We start from the raw sequence: 26,680 nt of genomic DNA on the forward strand, positions 1-26,680 counted from the left end.
GCCTAACTTATAATATAACATTTGTTAATAGATTTTTGATAAACATTAAAACAATATTTCTCCTTGATGTGTAAATTATTAATAAGCCTCTTTACATTAGAAAGATTATTAAAAAAGCCTTTTGAGAGAAGTAGCAAACATAACTTTTCTCTTTTGTATGAATATTAAGATGTTTGTTTAAATTAGAAGGATGATAAAAAATCTTTTGGCAGAAGTTACATACGTAAATTTTCTCTTTTCTATGAATATTAAGATGTCTGTTTAAACTAGAAGAACAATTCAAAACCTTTTGGCAGAAGTTACAAACATAACTTTTCTCTTTTGTATGAATATTTAGATGCGATTTTAAAGTAGAACTTTAATTAAAAGACTTCTGACAAAAGTTAGTATTATTTTTTTTCTCTTTAGCCTGAAAGTTAATGCGACTCTTTAAATAACATTTACATTTGAAACTTTCATTGCAATATTCACAAACCAATTATTTTCCTTTCTGGATAGGTAACTTGTTTTTACTACTTATATTCTCAACTACATCTTTTTCAGTTGTAACATCACCATATACAGACGTACATTCATTGGATTTTTCTTTTATAATTCCCTCATGTACAGAATTATTTATGCATCTCTTACAAGTAATAAAATTCTTTGTACTATCCTCTATAGTCCCTTCATCGATAGTAACCTGTAAAATTAAAAAAAAAAAAAAAAATTACAATTAAAAATGAAACACACACATCAAAATTCAATGTCTGGTTATGGCGAAACAAAAATTGCATCATTCATCTGTTTTTTTTTTCATGGAGCCCACTGTTATAGGGCACATGTACCTAGACATGCTTGAGAAATTTACTGTTCCTCAGATTTGTGCAGGATTCAGTTTCCAACAAGATGGTATTCCACCACACTTTTATCGAGATGTTACCATGTTAATGAACAATGGTTTTTTGGATGTGGATCAGACGAGGAGGAAAATCCACTAATATTTAAATATATTAATATATATATTCACATACACAGGGTGAACAACTTAAAAACCAAACAGAAAGCTAGAACTGCAATTATTTAAAGTGTTACCTTTAACAACGCTTCTATTAGCGTTACTGGTTGTGTGTTACTACTCAAATCTACTGGGGTCAGTTGCAAATTAATCATGCAACAGTGCAATTTGTTTTGTTCCTACTTCAGGAATAAACTTCTCAATTGATGACACTAACAATATATATTCTTTATTCAGGTTATTTTTTACTGATAAATTAGTTGATATTCTAATGAAATAAACTAGTAAACCTGTGAAAGCAGGACTGATAATTGATAATAATAATGAGATGGTTTTGTTGTTTCTAATTGTATATATGCTATCAGGAATTATTTGGAAGCCACAAATCAAAAGTTATTATACAAACCAGCCTCTTTTTATTACTCCAGGATTTGGGAAAATTTTATGTCATAAAAATTAAAATTCTGTAGCGTTTCCTCTGTTTTACTGATGATAAAAATAATAACCCATCTCCAAAAAATAAAACCTCATAAAAGATTCATACACACCAGAAATAATTTAGTGGTCGATGAAAGTTTACCGCTGTAACAAGCTAGGCTACGTTTCATTCAATTTATTAGAATAAAACGGGACACACTTTGGCATTAAGACTTATGTTATTTCAGCATCAGAAGCAAGTTATTATAACTTGATCATTTATGTAGGTGCAGGCACAAATTACAAAAAAACCCAATTCATGGTTACACCACTAATATTATCACAACTTTTAAAATCTAGTAACCTGTACACAAACATCACTATATTTACAACAACAATTATTTTTGCCATCGTGAACTTGCTCTGACTTTCAGTGAGCAAAATACTGACTCAGTGGGTACTGTCAGAAAATAAAGGCGTAATATTCCAAAAGATAAATACTGCAAAAGAAATTAAATAAAAATGAAATTCATGTAGTGTGCGATAACGAGGGGAAAATTATGAAGTGACATCTTGTATATAAATAATATACAATTAGAAGAAGTACAGAAAGAAAAGAAGACAATCCTTCCAGATGTTGTCAATGATAATAATAATTTTATGGGTAGAGGTGATCAGGTGGATCAAATACTGAGCAGATGCTTATTCACAAAAAAAAGAATATAAGTGTGATATAAAAGCAGATTGAGGAAGACTTCCATAAAAATAATACAAGACAATATTACAAAAACTTTAAACTGAAGAACACTACATTTAATGCCCCAACACTAATGTTAAGAAATTCAGAAGGAAATCTGGCACACACTGATAAAGAAAATGCGAACATCATGAGAGAAAGCTTTAGAAAACTTCTGAATTGTGAAGAACCAAAATAACTTCTGGAAATAAACACAAATACCCAGATTAAAACACCAAGAGAAAACATCCTTCCACCGACATTAGCAGAAGTAAAGATAGCTCTGAAGCAAATGAAAAACAACAAAGCAAGTGGAGAAAATTTCCTGACTGCAGAATTATGGAAGAATGCGTCAGAAAAAATACACAGAAATCTTCACAAAGAAATGGTAAAAATATGGCACAAAGAGGAATTTCCGGAAGAATGGAAAACCGCAATAATCCACCCTTTATATAAAAAAGGTGATAAAACCAACCCTGACAACTATAGGGGAATTTCCTTACTAGATTGCACTTACAAAATTCTATCAAGAATAATTTACAACAGAATCAAAGACCAACTGGAACAAGAACTAGGGGTAGACCAAGGGGGATTTAGACCATGGTGAGGCTGCCCAGAACAAATTCTAAATTTAAAATTAATTATAGGGTATCATAAACTAAGGAATAAACAACAGGTAGTGACTTTTATTGATTTCAAGAAAGCATATGATTGTGTACATCGAGAATCCCTGCTAAAAATCCTGAGATATTTAGGGCTTCACCCAAAACTAGTCAAAATCATCGGACTAACACTAACGGATACCAAATCCAAGGTTAAATTCAGGGGAGAAATATCTGATCCATTCGACAACACAACAGGACTGAGACAAGGAGATGGACTGTCACCGCTTTTATTCAACTGTGCCCTTGAATTTATAATACGGGATTGGAAAAAAATAAATAAAGACAACGTTAAAATTGGAAAAGGTATTTCAGTAAATCGCCTAGGCTTTGCGGATGATTTAGCCCTACTATCCCAAAATATAGAAGAGGCCAGATACCAACTATCAACACTGGAAGAGATTGCAGGAAAAATCGGTCTAAAAATTTCATACGAAAAAACCAAAATTATGGTGAGAGACCCACTAAGCATAAGCAAAGTAAAAATAAACAATAATGACATAGAACTAGTAGAAAACTTCAAATATTTGAGGGAAAACATCACGCACAAACTCCAAGAAAATCCAAACTGGAATGAAAGAATAAATAAACTCATCAAAGCCACAATAAAACACAAAACATCTATAACAAAAAATGCATGTCCATAAACACAAAAATAAGACATTATAACTCAGTTATCCGACCAGAAATACTTTACGGATGCGAAACCATATTTGGACCGTACCAGACAAGGTTTACCGACAAACTGGAAAAGATTGAAAGACAGATTCTACGACGAAGCATCGGGAAAAACATTAAAAAAGACAGGATTTGGAGAATTATTCCAAACAAAGAGATTTACAAAACTATCATCCCGATAACTAATAAATTTAGAAAGAAGAGAATTTCCTTTCTAGGACATATTTTCAGAATGGAAGAGACCAGACTTATCAGACGGATAATCAAACTTTTCTGGAACAAGAAAAGGAGACCGAACCGGTTATACAAAGTACAGAAAGACATGGAGGAATTAGACATAACCCGTGAAAACCTAAAAACGAAAACCAGAAACTATGAGTAATTAAAAAATAAAGAAACAAGATTCCTATCAAAACCCAAGAAAACAATAGGCCGGGTGTACTCTGAACAAGAAAGGGCAAGAAGATCTGAAACCCTTAGAGATTACTGGTAAAAAAGAAAAGCTGAAAAACAACAAATCAGCAAGAAAAGAAAGAACTTGCCAAAAAAAAAAAAAAAAAAAGGACTAAAGTGATCCATTATGGTCTTAAAAGTAAAAAAACATTTCTTCCACCTTTTAAATATAACTATATTAAATATTCATGATTTACATACGAAAAGTGGTGGCAAGTACACTTTTATTCAATACACAAAGCCCTTATTGAGCAAATTCATCATAAAGTAATTTTTAAAACAGGTAGGCCCTCTATAAGAGATGATACTCTCATACCCTATAAACAACATTTGTCATATATTTCTGATACAGAAAAAACCTACACCAACAAGATGTGTTGTTCATTATGCAAATAAGATAAGAAAGGAATCATAATATTATTGCTGTGAATGTCATGTTGGTCTTTAAGCTGCCCCTTCTTTTAGAAATTTTCAAAGGAATACAAATATATTTCGTAAAATATTTTCATATTTCAAAAACATTAAATTTTATTTTTAAAAAGTAATTATTTATTTATAACTAGTTTTAAACTGAAATATAGCAATAGCTCTGTGAATTGGCAAATGTGAATGTATGTTGTTATTGTGTGATCTTGAACTATGATTGCCTAAATTCATAAATATTTATCAACTGTTTTCATAAAAATTAATTTAAAGCAATTTTTAAGCTAAAGTGGTAATTTGTATAATATATGTTTTTTTATTGTGAGAAAAGTATTCAAAAATACAATAAATAAATAATAAATGTATATTGACATCCTTCATTCACCAACATGTTATCTTGGTTCACCATGACCCAATGAGATGATGATAATATGTGTGACATGTAAACAAAGTGTAGTCTTGTCAGACTCAGGCCGACGGTTCCTGACGAGGAAGGTATCCACACTTTAGTTTTTAAATCTGTATAAAGCAACTAACGTTTACTAGGATTTGAACATGAAAACCTTTCGATTTTAAAAAGTCAGCTGTTAAACAACAGATTTGCGACAAGTTAATAAATGAACTGTATATAATCCAAAATTTACACATGAGGTAATAATTTTTTTTTTTTGTCTTCTGTCATTTGACTGGTTTGATGCAGCTCTCCAAGATTCCCTATCTAGTGCTAGTCGTTTCATTTTAGTATACCCTCTACATCCTACATCCCTAACAATTTGTTTTACATATTCCAAACGTGGCCTGCCTACACAATTTTTTCCTTCTACCTGTCCTTCCAATATTAAAGCGACTATTCCAGGATGCCTTAGTAAGTAGCCTATAAGTCTGTCTCTTCTTTTAACTATATTTTTCCAAACGCTTCTTTCTTCCTCTATTTGCCGCAATACCTCTTCATTTGTCACTTTATCCACCCATCTGATTTTTAACATTCTTCTATAGCACCGCATTTCAAAAGCTTCTAATCTTTTCTTCTCAGATACTCTGATCGTGGAAGTTTCACTTCCATATAAAGCGACACTCCAAACATACACATACAAAAATCTTTTCCTGACATTTAAATTAATTTTTGATGTAAACAAATTATATTTCTTACTGAAGGCTCGTTTAGCTTGTGCTATTCGGCATTTTATATCGCTCCTGCTTCGTCCATCTTTAGTAATTCTACTTCCCAAATAACAAAATTCTTCTACCTTCATAATCTTTTCTCCTCCTATTTTTTCATTCAGCGGTCCATCTTTGTTATTTCTACTACATTTCATTACTTTTGTTTTGTTCTTGTTTATTTTCACGCGATAGTTCTTGCGTAGGACCTCATCTATGCCGTTCATTGTTTCTTCTAAATCCTCTTTACTCTCGGCTAGAATTACTATATCATCAGCAAATAGTAGCATCTTTATTTTTTCACCTTGTACTGTTACTCCGAATCTAAATTGTTCTTTAACATCATTAACTGCTAGTTCCATGTAAAGATTAAAAAGTAACGGAGATAGGGAACATCCTTGTCGGACTCCCTTTCTTATTACGGTTTCTTTCTTATGTTCTTCAATTATTACTGTTCCTGTAAATGTTAGCAATTGTTCTTCTATCTCTGTATTTTAACCCTAATTTTTTTAAAATGCTGAACATTTTATTCCAGTCTACGTTATCGAATGCCTTTTCTGGGTCTATAAACGACAAGTATGTTGGTTTGTGTTTCTTTAATATCCTTCTACTATTAATCTGAGGCCTAAAATTGCTTCCCTTGTCCTATACTTTTCCTGAAACCAAATTGGTCTTCTAACACTTCTTCCACTCTCCTCTCAATTCTTCTGTAAAGAATTGTAGTTAAGATTTTTGATAATAGGTAATAATAATGAAAAGATAATACATTGGGATGCCAATTTTCCAGATGTTCAACTAACTGCACGCTTAAATGCAGAATAAGCTGTTTTAAAAAACCTAATACATTATTTGAGAAATCTTAACACTATTCAAATAAATGTATGCTTTCACACGAATTTTTTTTATCAATCTTTATTTTACTGGAGTCTTTAATTGACTTTTGCAATTCATTTAGGAAAAGCATATATTTTGGCCTTTCCTACACACTATATTAATCATATTATTGCATATCTTTTTTCTTACATTGTACAAATATTTCAATTTCTTTATAATCTTAATGGAATATATATATATATATATTTTTTGTTGTAATTAGTATGTTAACCATTAAACATTAAGAATGATATGTGCACTATATATGATAAATACTTTTTAGATTACCCTTTTCAATTATCTAGATTTAGACTGGCAAAGGCCCATCTGGATAATTGGTGTGTCACGTATGTAAAATCGAACACCCTTACCTCTTCATTTTCAATTTTTAAATTTTCTGATTTAATTAATTTAGTCTCTTCAATTGCTAAAGGATCTTTTTCAATATAACCATCAACAATATCAAGCGGTTCCTCCTTCAGTTGTAGTAAATCTCCTTGCTGTAATAAAAAGTAAATATTTAATGATTTATTTGTACAAAACAGGTCAAAGGAATCTTAAAGTTGTTTGTAATCTGATAACTGATTATTATGTTATTTTGTGCGTTGATTTCAAATATGGCCACCGTTTTTTCTATCACTTAAGAATTTTTTACACACTAAAAAAATAGAATGGAGAAAAGTCTTATTGTGTATGAATTCCTCATGAGAAACATTTTTATAAAAAAGTAAAAGGACAATTTACTTACAAAGAGGTAAAATAATCTCTACGAAGACTTGTAATGGCTTTATCTTTTCCTTTCAAAGCTTCAGGCTACATTTTCTGTTGTAGTCAGTTTGCGGTTCATCTATATGGATGCACTAACAGTACTCTGCAATCAGGTTCACATTCTGCCTTTCCTGTTATCTGCATTCCATTTCATTTATATATTTGTGAAATCTTTCACCCTGTTCTTCATTTACAGCACCAACATTTTTAGGGAAGTAATCAATATGAGAATGCAGAAAATGATGTTAAAGAACAATTTAGATTCAGAGTAACAGTACAAAGTGAAAAGATAAAGATGCTATGATTTGCTGATGATATAGTAATTCTAGCGGAGAGTAAAAAGAATTTAGAAGGAACAATGAACGGCATGGATGAAGTCCAACGCAAGAACTACCACATGAAAATAAACAAGAACAAAACGAAAGTAATGAAATGTAGTAGAGATGGACCACTGAATGTGAAAATAGGAGGAGAAAAGATAATGGAGGAAGAAGAATTTTATTATTTGGGAAGTAGAATTACTAAAGATGGACGAAGTAGGAGCGATATAAAATGACGAATAGCACGGGCGAAACAAGCCTTCAGTCAGAAATATAATTTGTTTACATCAAAAATTAATTTGCATGTCAGGAAAAGATTTTTGAAAGTATATGTTTGGAGCGTCGCTTTATATGGAAGTGAAACTTGAAGGATCGGAGTATCTGAGAAGAAAAGATTAGAATCTTTTGAAATGCGGTGCTATAGGAGAATGTTAAAAATCAGACGGGTGGATAAAGTGACAAATGTAGAGGTGTTGCTACAAATCAATGAAGAAGCATTTGGTAAATATATTTAAAAGAAGAGACAGACTTATAGGCCATATATGAGGTGCTACCCAAAAGTTCAGGGAATTTTACTATAAAAATAAGGTAAGCTATTTAGCTTACCTTATAATTGCCACTGTCTCCTTCAAAGTAATCCCCTGGGGCATTGATGTAGTGATCCCAGCATTTTCCCACGATTCCATGCATCCCTGGAAGTCTGCAGGTGTTAAGTGTTTGAAGCACGAAATGAAATCTAGTAAAAACTAGAACCATTAAGCTGATGAACCTCACAGGTGATTTAAAATTGCATGTCAATCTCTCACGACATGATTCTACAGCCAAAAATAAGAAAAAAATTATGTAAACATAGATCAGAAAACGGTTAGCTAACGAGTTTCAGCTTGCAAAAAATTTAGCCCTGCTGTCCAACTAAACCATACTAAAATTCTTCGGGTAAAAATCGAGGGATAAACTTGATGCTTCCTAATGATTTTAATTGTAATGATTTTTGATCTAAGAAACTGAATAAAAGTGGTCCCCTATCTCACTTAAATCAAGGAAAATGGGTCAAAACAAGAAAATACTTCTTGGAAAATATAGTTTCTTTGTGGCTTGGAATAAAATAATTTTGGTAATTTCTGAGGATGAGATGAATGAAAGTTTTAGTAGTGTGTGAAAATGCCATGCCTGACTGGGATTTGAATCCAGGACCTCCAGATGAAAGGCCAAAACGCTACCACTCATGCCACAGAGACCAAAATACATTCATTAAACAGAATACATATATTTACAGAATAATTTTCAATAATGTTTGAACAACATAATGTGTATGAAAACAAATAGATAAATTAACAATAAAAGAAAAAACGAATAAAAAACTAGATTTAAAAAAATAAAAATCACAAACTTTTTGTTTTTTTCTAAAAGTTATTAAAATCAAAATGGTTACTTGACAACTCTGCAAACATTTCTTCAAAGCAGCTGCACAATGGCAATGGATGCCACTCTGTTCAATGCACAGTTCAGCTTAGCGAATCTATGCTAACTGGGATAACATCTATTAGCACAATTAGTTTTGGTTAAATCAAATCAAAAAAAATAAGTTTTAATTTAATCATGATTAAATTAAAACAAATCTGACACTCATACTGCCAAGTATGATGAAGTTCAAATGACAATGACTTAGGCAAAACAATAAAAGAGCTTAGCTGTCAAGGTAATTTCCCTAATACTGAGTATGCTTGTGTCGACTGAAAAAAGGCTCTCTCTTTTTCTGTTTAGTCTCCAAAACCACCATAATGTATTACTTCAGAGGATAACATGTATGAATGCAAATGAAGTTAGTCTTGTACAGTCTCAGGTGGTTAATTGAAACCCAATCACCAAAGGACACCAGTATCCACAATCTAGTATTCAAATCCGTTTAAAAGTAACTACCTTTACTAGGATTTGAATCTTGGAACTCTCAACTTCAAAATCAGCTGATTTTCGGTGACGAGTTAATCACTAGATCAGTCCAGTGAGCTACTCGAAAAATACTGGTTTGTTGCAAGAATAGGATGAAAGATTGGGGCATCAAAATATGATATGTATAATTATTTCTGAAAGACTGTAGTAGAATTGAGTGTGACAATAATTCTGTGAAAGCTGCGTTATGGGAAAAAAATCAGAAATGTCATTTAGTAAAAGTGAAACATATACATTAAACAGAACAGCATCAATGAAAGTAAAAGAAAAGGGCCCTTTGTAGTTGTTTCTGAAAAGTTTATTTTACAACGTTCATTTGTAATTACAAAGTTTAAACTTAATTTTGTAAAGTTTATTTTCTGAAGAAATATAGATTTTAAAGTTTATTTTCTGGATAAGTAAAAAGTTGTCTGCAGGGATGTTAAGTCAAGATCGGAAACATTACAAGAATCTAATTCATAACTTTTCTTACATACCAAGCAAAGACCTTACTTAAAACCCAAATAACTAGATGAGTTGATTCCTTAAGAAAAATAAACAGAAGAGAAATTGATCCTTCATGCATTAGCAACAGATAATAAAGATAAATACCATGTAATTAACCACGGGCATATAAAGAAACCTTCCAGAGCATCGAATATTAATATTTATGTACAAGGTGGTATTTAATTTCAGAGGATTTTTCATAGAATCGATGGTTTAAGATATTATGTAGGCATAAAAATTAAACATTATAATATACTATAATGCATATATGAACACCTCGCACTATAATGTATATAATGCCTTTGTTCAGCGTCACAATAGTTTTTTGTAACTGAATTTCATTTATTTTAGTGAGTTTACCGTGAAACATCTCTTTATCATCAAAGAGATGCGTTTTCCATTAATTACATATTAAAATATAAAAATATATACCTAAATTATATATTTTTTATAAAAACATAATTCAAATATTTTATAAGTAATTAGTGGTGTTTTTTTTTACATTATTGAGAGTAAATCTCATAGAGACACCACCCGCCACAGATAATAGCATCGGGCTCTCTCTGACCATATCACAAATCTAGCGAGCGTGATATAATTTATTATTCGTGTTAACAGGTAATGGTATATTTTCTTTAGACTTGATTTGCCTCAACTTCTGCCATGCTTCAATGTTAACTTTTCTTGAAGGTAGTGTCCTGTGAATTACTTTTACACACTACAAGCATAGTATATTATTAAAATCAGCTATTGTGTTACGAGAAACAGGCATATTGGAAGTTTATGTAGATTAGACTTCCGTGAAAAATGCCTGCAGTTCTGGAAAATTAATGGGGACACTTCAGTCTGGAATTTAACCGTAAAATATATTTTACTTAAAAAACAACTGAAAATGTTAATGGTGATTAATTTTAAAAAGGCTAGTATATCACACTTTAAGTAAAGGTTTGGCAGATATAAAAAAAAAAACTATTAGTAGACCTTTTTAGTCTAAAGCTGTCTGAGCTTTGCAAAAACTCTATGAATCTGTTTAAAGGTACTAATCTGTTTTAAAGACTGATTAGTAGTCAAATATTAGTTTTTGTTGTAAAAAGGTTTTAATCTTCCAAATAAAAATTTCTTGAAACCTTTTGAAAGTACAGATAGCATGCAATCGGCCGATATGATGTTATATTATTAACGGTTTACCTGGTTTGATTGGTTTTGACTATTTTCCATAGATGCAGAAAATACTCAATTCTGAGAACAGAAGTAAAGTAATAATTATACTCGCAAAACAAGCAACATTTTTATTTTGTGTCATTACAAGTGTAATAGACATTGTAGATAGTTTATGAATTGGTGTTTCGAGCCGTCTGGTGCTGCGATCTAGTGGGTGCTAGTGCTAGCCGAAAAGTTAAGTCTACTAACTTTCTACGTCAGAACCCACCGAGTTGGTGTAGTGGTGAACGCGTCTTCCCAAATCGGCTGATTTGGAAGTCGAGAGTTCCAGCATTCAAGTCCTAGTAAAGTCAGATATTTTTACACGGATTTGAATACTGGGTCGTGGATGTCGGTGTTCTTTGGTGGTTGGGTTAAGTTAACCACACATCTCAGGAATGGTCGAACTGAGACTGTACAAGACTACACTCATACATATCATCCTCTGAAGTATTATCTGAAAGGTAATTACTGGAGGTAAAACAGGAAAAAGAAAGAATAAAACGTTTCTATGTCAGAATCTGATCCAGAGCGGTCGTATGCACTTTCAGTCCAGATGGACATATTCGGATGAACGTTTAGTTTATTAGTATAAGTTATATGTTATTTAATTTAATTATATTTGTATCAAATTCAATTTTCCTGTTATGATTTCCTTAACTGTCAAGATGACAATTCATTAACCCATTATTAAACAAGCAGCAAGGCGTTGCCTTCATTCTTCACCTATGAATATATAGTCCAACCTCGCTCTAAAATCTACCACACATTTCATGGTCCTCCAGGCCGGATAGTCAAGTCGACGGACCTACCAGATGGTATGTGAAAAATGAAGATAGTGGATTTTAATACTTTAATGATAAGAAAATCAGCATTTAATTTTACAAAAGCAGCGAAAGTTCTGAATCAATACATACAAGTTAAAAAAAACTTATATATTAAAAACAAATTAAAATAATTTTATGCTGTTGGGTTATCTGTGAGAACATTTACTCTTATTTCTGCAGCAATCTGTAAATATTTTTAAACAACTTTCGAATTAAAAATCTTTTGGCATGGACTTGAAATTAGTTTAATACATATTCTTAGAATTAAGCTTCACCTTGACAAAGCAGTACTTGTTGACACTTCCTATGTCTTATAAGAGACCTTACATGCGCTTAATCCCATTGGGCAACCAAATTACAAGGTCATGTTGTTACAGAAATTAAAAAAACCTATAAATAACTATTTTTGAATGTACACTTTTTATAATGTTACACTGTACAAATATAAAACCCTCTACACTATCATTTTTTTTGAAATTGTACATTAATTTGGTGTAATTTTTTTTTTTTTTTTTGTCTTCAGTCATTTGACTGGTTTGATGCAGCTCTCCAAGATTCCCTATCTAGTGCTAGTCGTTTCATTTCAGTATACCCTCTACATCCTACATCCCCAACAATTTGTTTTACATACTCCAAACGTGGCCTGCCTACACAATTTTTCCCTTCTACCTGTCCTTCCAATATTAAAGCGACTATTCCAGGATGCCTTAGTATGTGGCCTATAAGTCTGTCTCTTCTTTTAACTATATTTTTCCAAATGCTTCTTTCTTCATCGATTTGCCGCAATACCTCTTCATTTGTCACTTTATCCACCCATCTGATTTTTAACATTCTCCTATAGCACCACATTTCAAAAGCTTCTAATCTTTTCTTCTCAGATACTCCGATTGTCCAAGTTTCACTTCCATATAAAGCGACACTCCAAACATACACTTTCAAAAATCTTTTCCTGACATTTAAATTAATTTTTGATGTAAACAAATTATATTTCTTACTGAAGGCTCGTTTAGCTTGTGCTATTCGGCATTTTATATCGCTCCTGCTTCGTCCATCTTTAGTAATTTTACTTCCCAAATAACAAAATTCTTCTACCTCCATAATCTTTTCTCCTCCTATTTTCACATTCAGTGGTCCATCTTTGTTATTTCTACTACATTTCATTACTTTTGTTTTGTTCTTGTTTATTTTCATGCGATAGTTCTTGCGTAGGACTTCATCTATGCCGTTCATTGTTTCTTCTAAATCCTTTTTACTCTCGGCTAGAATTACTATATCATCAGCAAATCGTAGCATCTTTATCTTTTCACCTTGTACTGTTACTCCGAATCTAAATTGTTCTTTAACATCATTAACTGCTAGTTCCATGTAAAGATTAAAAAGTAACGGAGATAGGGAACATCCTTGTCGGACTCCCTTTCTTATTAGGGCTTCTTTCTTATGTTCTTCAATTGTTATTGTTGCTGTTTGGTTCCTGTACATGTTAGCAATTGTTCTTCTATCTCTGTATTTGAACCCTAATGACACCTAATTTGGTGTAAAACATGTTTATATTTGTAGTACGATACTTCTTATCTATTTCTGTATTCAAAATATGAGACAGATTAATGGGAATAACTCTATTTGTTGAAAAGAAAAAGGAGGAATATCCAATAATATTTAAATATATTAAAATGTATACATTAACAAACACAGGGGGAGCGCAATTTAAAAACCAAACTGAGAAAGCTGAAACTGCAGTTATTTGAGTGTCACCTTTAACAATGCTTCTGTTAGCAACATCATTGATTGTGTGTTACTACTCTAATCTACTGTTATCAGTTATAAACTACTCATGCATCAGTGCAAGTTTTGTTTCGTACTCCAGGAATAAACTTCCTAATTGATGACACTAAAAATGTATATTCTTTATTCAGGTTATTTTTTACTGATGAATTAGTTGATATTCTAATGAAGTAGACTAATCTTTATGCCAAGTTTAAAAAAAAAAAATAGTAAACCAGTTTGAGGTTTCACCTGTGGAAGCAGAACTGATAATGATGAGATGCTTTTATTTCTAGCTGTATATATGCCATCAGGAATTATTTGGAAGCCAAAAATTGAAAGTTATTATACAAAACTGGATTGGGAAAACTTTTGTCTCAAACAGTTAAAATAATGTTGCATTTCCTCCATTTTACCGATGATAAAAATACTAACCCATCCAAAAAATAAATTTTTTTTAACAGATTCAGAAAAGAATATACACCTGAAAAATTTAGCGGTTGATGAAATTTTACTGCTGCAAAAAGTTAGACTATGCTTCATTCAATTTATTAGAATAAAAAAGGGCATACTTTGTCATTAAGACTTTTGTCATTTCAGAATCAGAAATAGGTTATTTACAATCTGATAGTTTATGTAGGTGCAGACAAAAATTGTAAAAAAAAACCCAAATCATGGCTATACCACTAATATTATTATGACCTTTAAAATGTAGTAACCTGTTAGATAAACATCACTATATTTACACTGACAATTATTACTGCCACCCTTAACTTGTTCTGACTTTCAGTAAGCAAAATAATGACTTGGTTGGTACTATCAGAAAATAAAGGCACGGTATTCCAAAAGATATAGTGCAAAAAAATTAAATAAAAACGAAATTCATTCACTCTGTGATAAGGAGGGAAAAATGGTGTTGTTGAAGAAACAAGATAAGCAAGACTTCTTGTGTATGAAAACCAAACAATTAGATTGCGTAGAAGTAGTACAGAAAGAAAGAAGACAGTCCATCTAGATGTTGTGTCAATGATTATAATAATTTTATGGGTAGAGTTGATCGGGTGGATCAAATGCTGAGTGAATACTTACTCATAAGAAAAAGAGTAAAAGTCTGATATAAAAGCAGCTCTGTCACCTTTTAAAACTATATTAAATGTTTTACATAAGAAAAGTAGGGGCAAGTACACTTCTTTTCAATTCACAGAAGCCCTTACTGAGCAAATTGTACAAATTCACCATAAAGTTATTCCTAACACAGGTAAGCCCTCTGTAGATGATCCTCTCATACTCTGTAAAAAAATTCATGTCATATCTTTCAGACACAGGAAAAACCTACACCAACAAAATGTGTTGAAAAACCTACACCAACATAAGAAAGGAATCACAATATTATTGCAGCGAATGTGATTTTGGTCTTTGTTGTTGCCCCTCGTTTTAGAAATTTTCAAAGGAATACAAATATATCTGTTAAAAGATTTTCATATTTCAAAAAGATTATAACTAGTATTAAATTGATATATAGTATTGTTATTATTGTGTGATCTTGAACTATGACTGCCTAAATTCATAAATATTTTTGAACTACGAGGGTTATTTTTTTTCCAAGGTCCAGGCTGAGGAGTGTAATGCAGTTGAAATTAAATTTCAGCTGCATTAAAATTTGACGAATTCGTCGAATAACTTATAAAAAAATAAAATAAAAAATGATGAAGCAACCAAAAATATTTTGGTTGAATGACTTCATATGGATTGATTCATTCATTATAGTAATTTGCCATAACAGTATTTCTGACTGAAAATACTACTTTATTTCGCATCAACATGTTCTTCATGATACACTGATTATAATGGAAAACTAACAGAACTCATTTTTATTGTTACAATATTCTGACACAGTAACATTCCTGCAAAGTCAATAATAACAAAGCTTTATAAAAAAATGATATAGATATAACTATCTTTTTATGACTTAATATATTTTTAGAAATATTTAACAAATACGCTTGTTTTTTTCTCAGTTCACTCCCCATCCCAAATCTGCATTAAGAAGCTTCACTTAAAAAAATTATTTTTGATGTAAAATAATACGCAGTGTAATAAACTAAAATCATTTTATGTAAATAATATATCTAAATTGTTATTACTCTATTATTATATGTTATAAAAGCCTGTTTTACAATACTGAAAAGAAATCAAAACTACTTACCCTTTAATGAATGAATCACAATTTTATAAATTATGTGTTAATTTTACAACCATGAAGTATTCATAATGAATATATCTTTTTAAAAGTATTGTAAGTGGTGATTTGTTTTTTGATGAGAAAAAAATTGTAAATTACCTCATATGTTAAAAAGTAAAATTGATGCAAATGTAAAAAAAAAACTCAATATATCATTAAATTACTCAGTAACTCTGAATATAATTTCCCTGGATGCTTTTGAGATATTTCAGTTGCCAAATTTTCTGGTCTCTTTGTTTGGTCACTATTCCAGCAATGACTGATAAAATTCATGGTATGGTGTTAGATGATAGAAGAGTGATAGTGCATGAAATCACTAGGGCTGTGGACAACTTGACTGAACACGTGCACGATATTTTGTATCAACACTTGACAATGCTATCTGCCACACGGGTGCCATGATCGCTTACAGTTTACAAAACATAATCGTGTGAGGTATTTCATGAGCAGCAGTTTGCAGATGTTTCAGTGAAATCCACAAGACTTTAAGTGTTATTTCATCACAGTAGACAAAACATGGATACACCATATGGCATACAGGCAAATACATATATGCCTAAGACCAAGGAACAACCCAAACAATGGATTGCCAGCAGGGAGTCTGCACTAAAGAAGACAAAGGCCGCTCCTTAGCCAGTAAAATCATGGTGACTGTCTTTTGGGATTATCCTCATCAAATATTTAGAAAAAGCTTCAATGATTATAGGCAAATACTATGCAATGTTATTAGACTATTTGAAAATCAAGCAACAAGAAAAATATCTACGACTGACCCACATAAAGTGCTTTTCCATCACGTAATTATAAGCAGGTATAATAATACCTGCTTATTCCTCTGTAGTTTTAGTCACAAAATTCATAGTTAAGGTTTAACTTCATTCCATTCACCCCCTATTCTCCAGATTTGGCTTCTTCAGACTACTACTTGTTCCCCAACATGAAAAAATGGCTGCCAGGAAGGAGATTTTATTCAAACGAGGTGATTGCAGGAACAAATACCTATTTTGCACAGTTGGAACAATCCTGTTATTTGAAAGGAAGGAATCAATAAACTGGCAACGTCTGGTGAAATGTACGAGGGTCATTCAATAATTAAACAAACATTTTTAGTGAAGGAAACGCTTAATCCAGGCAACTGAAACTTTTGTAACTGTTAGTTGGCAACCTTCTGAAGAGTGAGTCACAATTCAGTAATCTATCATCAAACCAGTAATAAAAAGTTGGCTGGAAAAAATGTTAAGTCATTTCTTGTTATTTAATCCTAAAAAGCCTCCTCTATGAATCATGAGACCTTGCCGTTGGTGAGGGGGCTTGAGTGCTCAGGGATACAGAGTAGCTGGACCGAAGGTGCAACCATATCGGAGAGGTATCTGTTGAGAGCCAGACTAAGGAATGATTCCTGAAAGAGGGCAGCAGCTCTTTCAGTAGTTGTTAGGGGCGTAAGTCACAATGACTTAAACGGCCATATCAACATCACTCAGTCCTCTGAGGACTGCGCAGCTGAAAGCAATGGAAAACTACAGCTGTTTTTTTTTCCAAGAAAATGTGGCTCTGCATTTTCAAAAGCAATAATAGAGGCGCCTTCCTTGGTAAAATATTCCGGAGGTAAAATAGTCCCCCGTTCGGATCTCCGGGTGGGGACTACTAAGGAAGGGGTCACCAGAAAAGTAAAAAATAACATTCTACGAGTCGGAGCGTGGAATGTTAGAAGCTTAAAAAAGGTTGGTAGGCTAGAGAATTTAAAAAGGGAAATGGATAGGGTAAACGTGGATATAGTAGGAATTAGTGAGGTTCGGTGGGAAGAGGAAGGCGACTTTTGGTCGGGTGACTTTAGAGTAATTAACTCAGCGTCAAATAATGGGCAGGCAGGAGTAGGTTTCGTGATGAACAAGAAAATAGGGAGGAGAGTGGAGTATTTCAAGACGCATAGCGATAGAGTCATTGTAATAAGGATAAATTCAAAACCTAAACCGACAACGATTGTTAACGTCTATATGCCTACAAGCGCCCATGATGATGATGAGGTAGAATGTGTATACGAAGAGATTGATGAAGCAATTAAACACGTAAAAGGAGATGAAAATTTAATAATAGTTGGAGATTGGAATGCAAGCATTGGAAAAGGCAAGGAAGGAAATATAGTGGGTGAATACGGGCTGGGCAAAAGGAATGAAAGAGGGGACCGACTTATAGAGTTTTGCACGAAGTATAATTTAGTAATTGCCAACACCCAATTTAAAAATCATAATAGAAGAATATACACTTGGAAAAAGCCAGGCGATACTGCAAGGTATCAGATAGATTATATCATGGTTAAGCAAAGATTTAGAAATCAACTCGTGGACTGCAAAACTTACCCTGGAGCAGACATTGATAGCGACCATAATTTGGTGATAATGAAATGTAGATTGGGGTTTAAAAACCTGAAGAAAAGGTGTCAGATGAATCGGTGGAATTTAGAGAAGCTTGAGGAAGAGGAGGTAAAGAAGATTTTTGAGGAGGACATCGCAAGAGGTCTGAGTAAAAAAGATAAGGTAGAAAATGTAGAAGAAGAATGGGAGAATGTTAAAAAGGAAATTCTTAAATCAGCAGAAGCAAACTTAGGCGGAATAAAGAGAACTGGTAGAAAACCTTGGGTTTCAGACGATATATTGCAGCTGATGGATGAACGTAGAAAATATAAGAATGCTAGTGATGAAGAAAGTAAAAGGAACTATCGGCAATTAAGAAATGCTATAAACAGGAAGTGCAAACTGGCGAAAGAAGAGTGGATTAAAGAAAAGTGTTCAGAAGTGGAAAGAGAAATGAACATTGGTAAAATAGACGGAGCATACAGGAAAGTTAAGGAAAATTTTGGGGAACATAAATTAAAATCTAATAATGTGTTAAACAAAGATGGTACACCTATATATAATACGAAAGGTAAAGTCGATAGATGGGTGGAATATATTGAAGAGTTATACGGAGGAAATGAATTAGAAAATGGTTTTATAGAGGAAGAAGAGGAAGTTGAGGAGGATGAACTGGGAGAAACAATACTGAGATCTGAATTTAAGAGAGCATTAAAAGATTTAAATGGCAGAAAGGCTCCTGGAATAGACGGAATACCTGTAGAATTACTGCGCAGTGCAGGGGAGGAGGCGATTGATAGATTATACAAACTGGTGTGTAATATTTATGAAAAAGGGGATTTTCTGTCAGACTTCAAAAAAAGTGTTATAGTAATGATACCAAAGAAATCAGGGGCAGATAAATGTGAAGAATACAGAACAATTAGTTTAACTAGTCATGCATCAAAAATTTTAACTAGAATTCTATACAGAAGAATTGAGAGGAGAGTGGAGGAAGTGTTAGGAGAAGACCAATTTGGTTTCAGGAAAAGTATAGGGACAAGGGAAGCAATTTTAGGCCTCAGATTAATAGTAGAAGGAAGATTAAAGAAAAACAAACCAACGTACGTGGCGTTTATAGACCTAGAAAAGGCATTCGATAACGTAGACTGGAATAAAATGTTCAGCATTTTAAAAAAGTTAGGGTTCAAATACAGAGATAGAAGAACAATTGCTAACATGTACAGGAACCAAACAGCAACAGTAGCAATTGAAGAACATAAGAAAGAAGCCATAATAAGAAAGGGAGTCCGACAAGGATGTTCTCTATCTCCGTTACTTTTTAATCTTTACATGGAACTAGCAGTTAATGATGTTAAAGAACAATTTAGATTCGGAGTAACAGTACAAAGTGAAAAGATAAAGATGCTACGATTTGCTGATGATATAGTAATTCTAGCCGAGAATAAAAAGGATTTAGAAGAAACAATGAACGGCATAGATGGAAGTCCTACGCAAGAACTATCGCATGAAAATAAACAAGAACAAAACAAAAGTAATGAAATGTAGTAGAAATAACAAAGATGGACCACTGAATGTGAAAATAGGAGGAGAAAAGATTATGGAGGTAGAAGAATTTTGTTATTTGGGAAGTAGAATTACTAAAGATGGACGAAGCAGGAGCGATATAAAATGCCGAATAGCACAAGCTAAACGAGCCTTCAGTAAGAAATATAAGTTGTTTACATCAAAAATTAATTTAAATGTCAGGAAAAGATTTTTGAAAGTGTATGTTTGGAGTGTCGCTTTATATGGAAGTGAAACTTGGACAATCGGAGTATCTGAGAAGAAAAGGTTAGAAGCTTTTGAAATGTGGTGCTATAGGAGAATGTTAAAAATCAGATGGGTGGATAAAGTGACAAATGAGGAGGTATTGCGGCAAATAGATGAAGAAAGAAGCATTTGGAAAAATATAGTTAAAAGAAGAGACAGACTTATAGGCCACATACTAAGGCATCCTGGAATAGTCGCTTTAATTTTGGAAGGACAGGTAGAAGGGAAAAATTGTGTAGGCAGGCCACGTTTGGAATATGTAAAACAAATTGTTAGGGATGTAGGATGTAGAGGGTATACTGAAATGAAACGACTAGCACTAGATAGGGAATCTTGGAGAGCTGCATCAAACCAGTCAAATGACTGAAGACAAAAAAAAAAAAAAAAAAAAAATCCTAAAAACAAGTACATCATTAAAATGTGTTAACATGTTTGCTACAATACCGATAAACAAGATGATCCTTTGTTATATCCTTTCTGCATGCTATACCCTTGATTCAGTAGGTTCTGATAATTCTTATTCCACTGACTTAAGGGCTGAATATAATACATTCGAGACAGATCACCTCTGACTGCAGTACAGATTATTAAATCATGAAATTTAAAAAAAACCATGCTGGTTTTCAATTCCCAGCAAGCAGAACCTGCTACCTTCTCAGGAAGCAGAACTATGTGAGGTATAATGGGGCAAACATTTCTTACATTACAAACATTATAATACATTCGAGACAGATCACCTCTGACTGCAGTATAGATTATTAAATCATGAAATTTAATAATTGATGCTGGTTTTCAATTCCCAGCAAGCAGAACCTGCTACCTTCTCAGGAAGCAGAACTATGTGAGGTATAATGGGGCAAACATTTCTGACTACCAGGCCTCTGTAATAGGAATATTTGATTTTTTAAGTGCTGGAGTTGTCAATAAATGTTCAAGGGGTAACCAACATCCCTAGACATTGCAGCTGGCCATCCCCAACAACGAATTGAAAAAACATGCTATTGTCCAAATCACTAGTCCAAGGTGGTTACCCAGGCTGTTATTTTCTACAACTTTTTGAATCTTTTAAAAGAAAGTTTACACTATTAAAATCAGATGAAGATTTTTTCAATATTTTTAAAATTATGTAGCGATCAATTTAATTGTTTATTTAATTTAAATACTATTCTTTATTTATTTATTTAGGCTTATTGTAAGGATTTTTCTTCTTTTTTTTTAACTGCAAAACTCTTGCAATCATAAAATAAAGACAGCATAAGAGAATTTAAGTTATTTTGTTAAGATTATTATGTTTAGAATATTATCTTGTTTTATAAAACAGAAACCAAATAACTCGTTATTCTCAATAAATAACTAAAATTACCTAAGGTTTGCATCATCGCATTCAGCTTCTAAAAATGATCGCATACGACTGCAATCCTCATGTAATGCAACTTTTCTTCTTAGCAAATCTAAATGAAGATCTCTTCTCTGTAATTAATCTCTTAGATTTCTAACACGTCTTTGAAGATTGTAAACCACAGTAGACTATAAATTTACAAAAAATTACTTATTTAACCCATTATAATAAAAGAAGAGAATATTAACTATTCAAGTAAAATTTAGTAATGAAATAAACTTGGAAAATAAAGAATATAACGTACAGAAATTATAAGATGGAAAAAAAACTAAAGCACAACCATCTAACAAAATAAAATTAAAGACTAAATAAAAATTACAAATAAATCTAAATTAGTGCATAGCTGTCTATGTTAGTACATTTTCAGCCTTTAAAACATAGAAAGATCCAAGAACCTCAAATTTATAAAAAGTAATGCATCTTGAATAAATTTCATCACATTACATTACCTAATAGTCAAAAACATTAAAATCAATTATAATAATTAAGTACCAAAAACTCGCATATAAACTTCCTCCACAAAAAGTGAAGAAGTGACAAAGTAATAAGCAAATTTTAAGAAATGAGCCAAACAGGGGAGAATACAGCTCTTAAGTATGATTTGAAGATTATAACAATAAGTGCAAATTAAATAACAAACACAGTAAGGTAATTATAATATCTGTAACAAAGAATTATTCTAAAATTTTAATGAAATTAACATCTTGGCTTATGTCCAACTGCTGATAACACTGGGGAATAAAAAATAATTTTTTTTTGTCTCGGTAAGAAAAATAAGTGATTCTGATATTTTTTCACCTGAATTCAAATATGATCAGTTTTTCCCCATCAAGCAAGGCTTCTGAGAAATAGGCATTTATAATTTCAAATATTTTAATACTTTATCTATTCAGACATGCGACTCACCTACAAAGTAAGAAATGATGATTTTCTGCCATACTTCACCTGTGGAGCATCCCTATGATGATCCAACAATAATCAGTCAGCATATCAGGATTCCATTTGCCTTGGTACCTCTTTTCCATAGCTGAAATCCCTGATAAAAGTGTTCCCTGTTCTCATCACTCACTGTACAAAGATTTTCTGGGAAGAACTTTAAGTGTGGTGCAGAAAGTGTATTTTTAGATACATACTACAACCCAAATTTTTATAAGATCATTGACAATATCACAGTAATTTTCCACCTTTCGATTTCCCAAAAAACTCTTGAGTAACATTTTTGAATGCTTGCCAAATTGCTTTCTCCCGTGGATTCAATAGTTCCTCAAATTTTCATCATGCATTAGTAATCGTATTTGTAGACCCACAAATATTCCTTCTATAAATTTTTCCATCACTAATTTTAGGAAACTCTTTTATATACATGAAACCAGAAGTATTTTCCATGGCCTTGACAAGATTCTTTTTTAATCCTTATTTGATATATAACAGAAGTAGATTTTTCATTTTTCTATTCAGGAACGAGCGATTAGCGTTCGTTTAGACCATTCTTTTCTAATGAAATGGTTGTTTCAGTCCCTACTATCCTATTCACACAGAAAACAACATTACTTTGTGTAATCAAGCTGTAGACCAAGAATAAGTGCAATTACCTTCAAATCACCACAGATATTCCATTTATACACTGCATATTGAAGCTTTTCCAATATAAATTGAAAGTTTCCATATGTTTCTTTCATATTAGCAGAGTGAGCTACAGGTACAGATGGGAATTTATTGCCATTATGCAGAAGGACAGCTTTTAAACTAATTTTAGAGCAATCAATGAACAAGTGCTATTCTGTTGGGTTATGTTCATTACAAAGTGTCTCCATAAGAGAAGAAATGTCATTACAAAACACTAAGCCATTTTCTTCAGAAAAATAGTCTTTAAATTCACAATGACGATTACAATACGTACATACCTTTGTATTCTTTAAAAAAAGATTCCATCCTTTTAGCTGGGAAGCAAGCATTTCAAACTGTTTTTTGGATAACTTTAAATGTCATATGAGATCAGTAAATCAGTAAGATCAGTTTTCTCGAGCCAGTAAATGAAGCTCAGATAAACTGCTTTGTTCAAAATTGTACCACCAGAATCTGTTTCTTTTTCTTTCTTACTTCCATCAGACTTTAAGCTCTCTTCCTCTAATGTCACATGTTCTGGAAGCTTTGGTACGGGCAATTCTTTGCAGTGTGGAACCGAAAAAGAACCCAAAGAGTGATCTTTAGGTTCCCTCCAATTCATAAGGACAGCAAATGGCATGTGGCGTGTGCCATTTTTCCATGCAGTGAGGAGCCTAGAACAAGAAAAATAACAGATATGTGGAGCCCAAGCCCTTGTTTGGTCCCTGACTCTACACCCAAAATGAAGTTCATAACACTTTTTACTAATGGAGTAAGGTTTTGCCTTTGGGACTTTAGCATCACTTCACTACATACATAACAAAAATTTATAGGATGATTTAAACAGACTCTAGGCATTTTGTAATTAACAAGTAATTAAAAGAAATAAAATTGTAAATATGCAATACACAATAACTCAGACACACAAAGCATTCACAATGATATGTTTACTGGTTCCCTACTACCTCACAACTGGCATCGTTTTTATGAATGTATGGTACACTAGATCGTGTTTGTACATGCCTATACACATCTGAATCTGCACAACAGCAATGCTACCCTTTGAGTTAGCTCAATTGGATCCTTCATATTTACAATTGTGTATGAGGTTTTACTTGACAATGGACAAATTGATGAAAAACACGTTTTAAAATATTTAAAAAAATTAAAATAAAAAATTGTGGGTGATGGAGAAATTCCAAATAATATTTGAAAACAGCATAAAAAACTGCATTAAGTACACATATTGATAATCATGAGTCAAAAATCATGTTGACCAGTGTAATTGTTACGGTCATTCTTAAAGCACAATCACTGTTTTATGAATGTTTGTCTCTGTTGTCAAGGTCTCATAATCTTTTGTCCAGTTTTTGATACATTATGGTTTAATACTTTTAATGTATTTATTATTTATTTTATTGTTATTTGTTTATGTTTTGATTCATATCGCACCTTGATTCCAAACCTAATCAGGTTTTAATCATTTTTTTCAAACATACAGAATGCAAGCCTGAATAGTTATCATTATCTCAAGATATAATAGTTATCATACTCAAGAATCATTGTAAAACAGAAACTCTGTCTGTGGCTTTGTGAAATTAATCTGTTTATTTAACAAAAATAGCATGGTTATCAATTTATTATAAAATAATAAATTTTTGCATAGGTATTGCATTTTTAACTACATCTTGACAAAAAAAGTAAAATATTTATAAATTCAGCAAATTAAATGTAAAATAAAACAACTAAAGGAAGCAAAATGTCATTTACGAAAAACAAAATTAAAAACATGGAAAAAAAGAAAAATCTACATTTGCTTTTGTTAAAAGTGAAATTTATTATTTCTTTAACACTATCCACAATAATATAAATAAACCTCATAGAATACCAGATGAAGTGAAGATCTGATACAAACAAAATATATCCTAAACTCACTATTAAGTACAGAGGAGGAGACTTGCATGGATATGATCTTGAACTTAACTACACTTACATGATTTCTTTGTCCATTGATTCTTGAACATAACTTCCAGACTGCCAACTCGAGTTTTACTACAACATGCCTTCTACTCATTGCTCTCTTGTTTTGTGATGTTATGACAGAGTACATTCACCAGACCAAATTTTATTAGTGTTAAACATTCTCAGATTTTCAGACATGCAAAATAAGAAACGGGTTTAAGTTAAATTAATTACATCGCATAAAAATATGCTTTTGGTTATAGCGCTATAAAAATAAGTGAAATTAAAGTCATGTTACTTCTAATGTTGCTGAAAACAATAAACTCTTAGCTGAATGCTGATTGACCACAGAATGGCTAAATGAAACGGAACCTCAAAATAAAAGAGAAAAAGAATACTATTTAGCAAAAGATCATTAAACAAGCCTGATGAAATCAAGTGGAAATTAGATTAAGATTTTCACCCGTAAAATCTGATCGATCATTTTTAGGAAGTGGTTAACTGTGAATTTACATTATCAAATTTATATATACTATAACTTTTCTACATAGAATTTTATTTTTTTTCATACTACTGTATTAGGTCACATAGATTACATCACTCTCTGATAACATACGGGAAAGTAAAATTTAAAACAGTAATACATACAAGTAAAATTTATGAATCTGTATTATGTTTTAAGTTCACTACAAAAAAAAAAAAAAGGAAAAATGGAACATTAAATCCTGCTTCAAGTCATGCCTGTTTCAAAACAGTAAAGTAGATAATAACCTTTTGTTATTTATGATACTAAAGAATTAGTTTTCTTTTAAATCATCTTGATTACTGATAAAACAATAATCAACTCTAAATTTATCTTTTAAATTTAATGTTGAATTATCTCTCTTATCTTTATTAATTAATATTTAAAAGTGGACATATTTTTTATCTTATATAGAACCAGCGCATTATTTGGACACATTATTCTATACCATAAATGGGTCTTAAAAAATTCATTTCTATGTATGCTCAAGTAATATGTTAGAGAATAAAAAAAAAATTTGTTCTTGTTCTCTTTGCTTTTGTTTTGCAAATACTGAGTATATTAACTGAAGGAATGTAACCTTATTAATTATTGCCTGGAAAAGGTATAAAATTCATTAGAGCAACACATAACACAAAAGTATTACTTGTTAAGCAAATACTAGAATGCACTACAAAATTAATATTGCAAATAATAATTCAAAGAGGTCATCATTTCAAACAACTACCCAAGAAAGAAAAGTGACATGCATGCAATTGTATTTTCATTTTATAAGGATGTAAGCCTTATTAATCTATTTACAGAAAAACACTATTTACTTATTAGTGTGCACTAATGCATATTGTATGTACAAAATTTACATCACCAAATTTCATTTTTTGCAATCACCTAATATACCACATTATTATTATTTTTTCAGCCATCATCTATGACAATTCTTTAATTTTAAAGTTTTATGAAAATCTGTTTTGGAACAATGACATTTTAATTAAGAAAAAAAGAATAATTTCTTGGATAGAAAAATATGTACTGAAGAAAATTAAACAATCTTACACAGATATCTCAAATAATTACAAT

At 31.8% G+C, this 26,680-nt stretch overlaps 1 protein-coding gene across 1 annotated transcript; it reads right to left on the reverse strand.

Moving 5' to 3' along the window:
• Positions 1-306: 306 nt before the first annotated feature.
• LOC142317968 (uncharacterized) lies at positions 307-23,758 on the reverse strand. Its single transcript, XM_075354499.1, has 4 exons — positions 23,614-23,758; positions 20,559-20,686; positions 6,769-6,897; positions 307-682 (listed from the first exon to the last, which is right to left on the reverse strand). The coding sequence occupies exons 1-4, from the start codon at positions 23,756-23,758 to the stop codon at positions 479-481; spliced, it is 606 nt and encodes a 201-aa protein (XP_075210614.1). The 3' UTR covers positions 307-478.
• Between the last annotated feature and the right edge of the window lie 2,922 nt (positions 23,759-26,680).

The sequence above is a fragment of the Lycorma delicatula genome, chromosome 1 (genome assembly GCF_047948215.1).
Source record: "Lycorma delicatula isolate Av1 chromosome 1, ASM4794821v1, whole genome shotgun sequence".
NCBI lineage: Eukaryota > Metazoa > Arthropoda > Insecta > Hemiptera > Fulgoridae > Lycorma > Lycorma delicatula.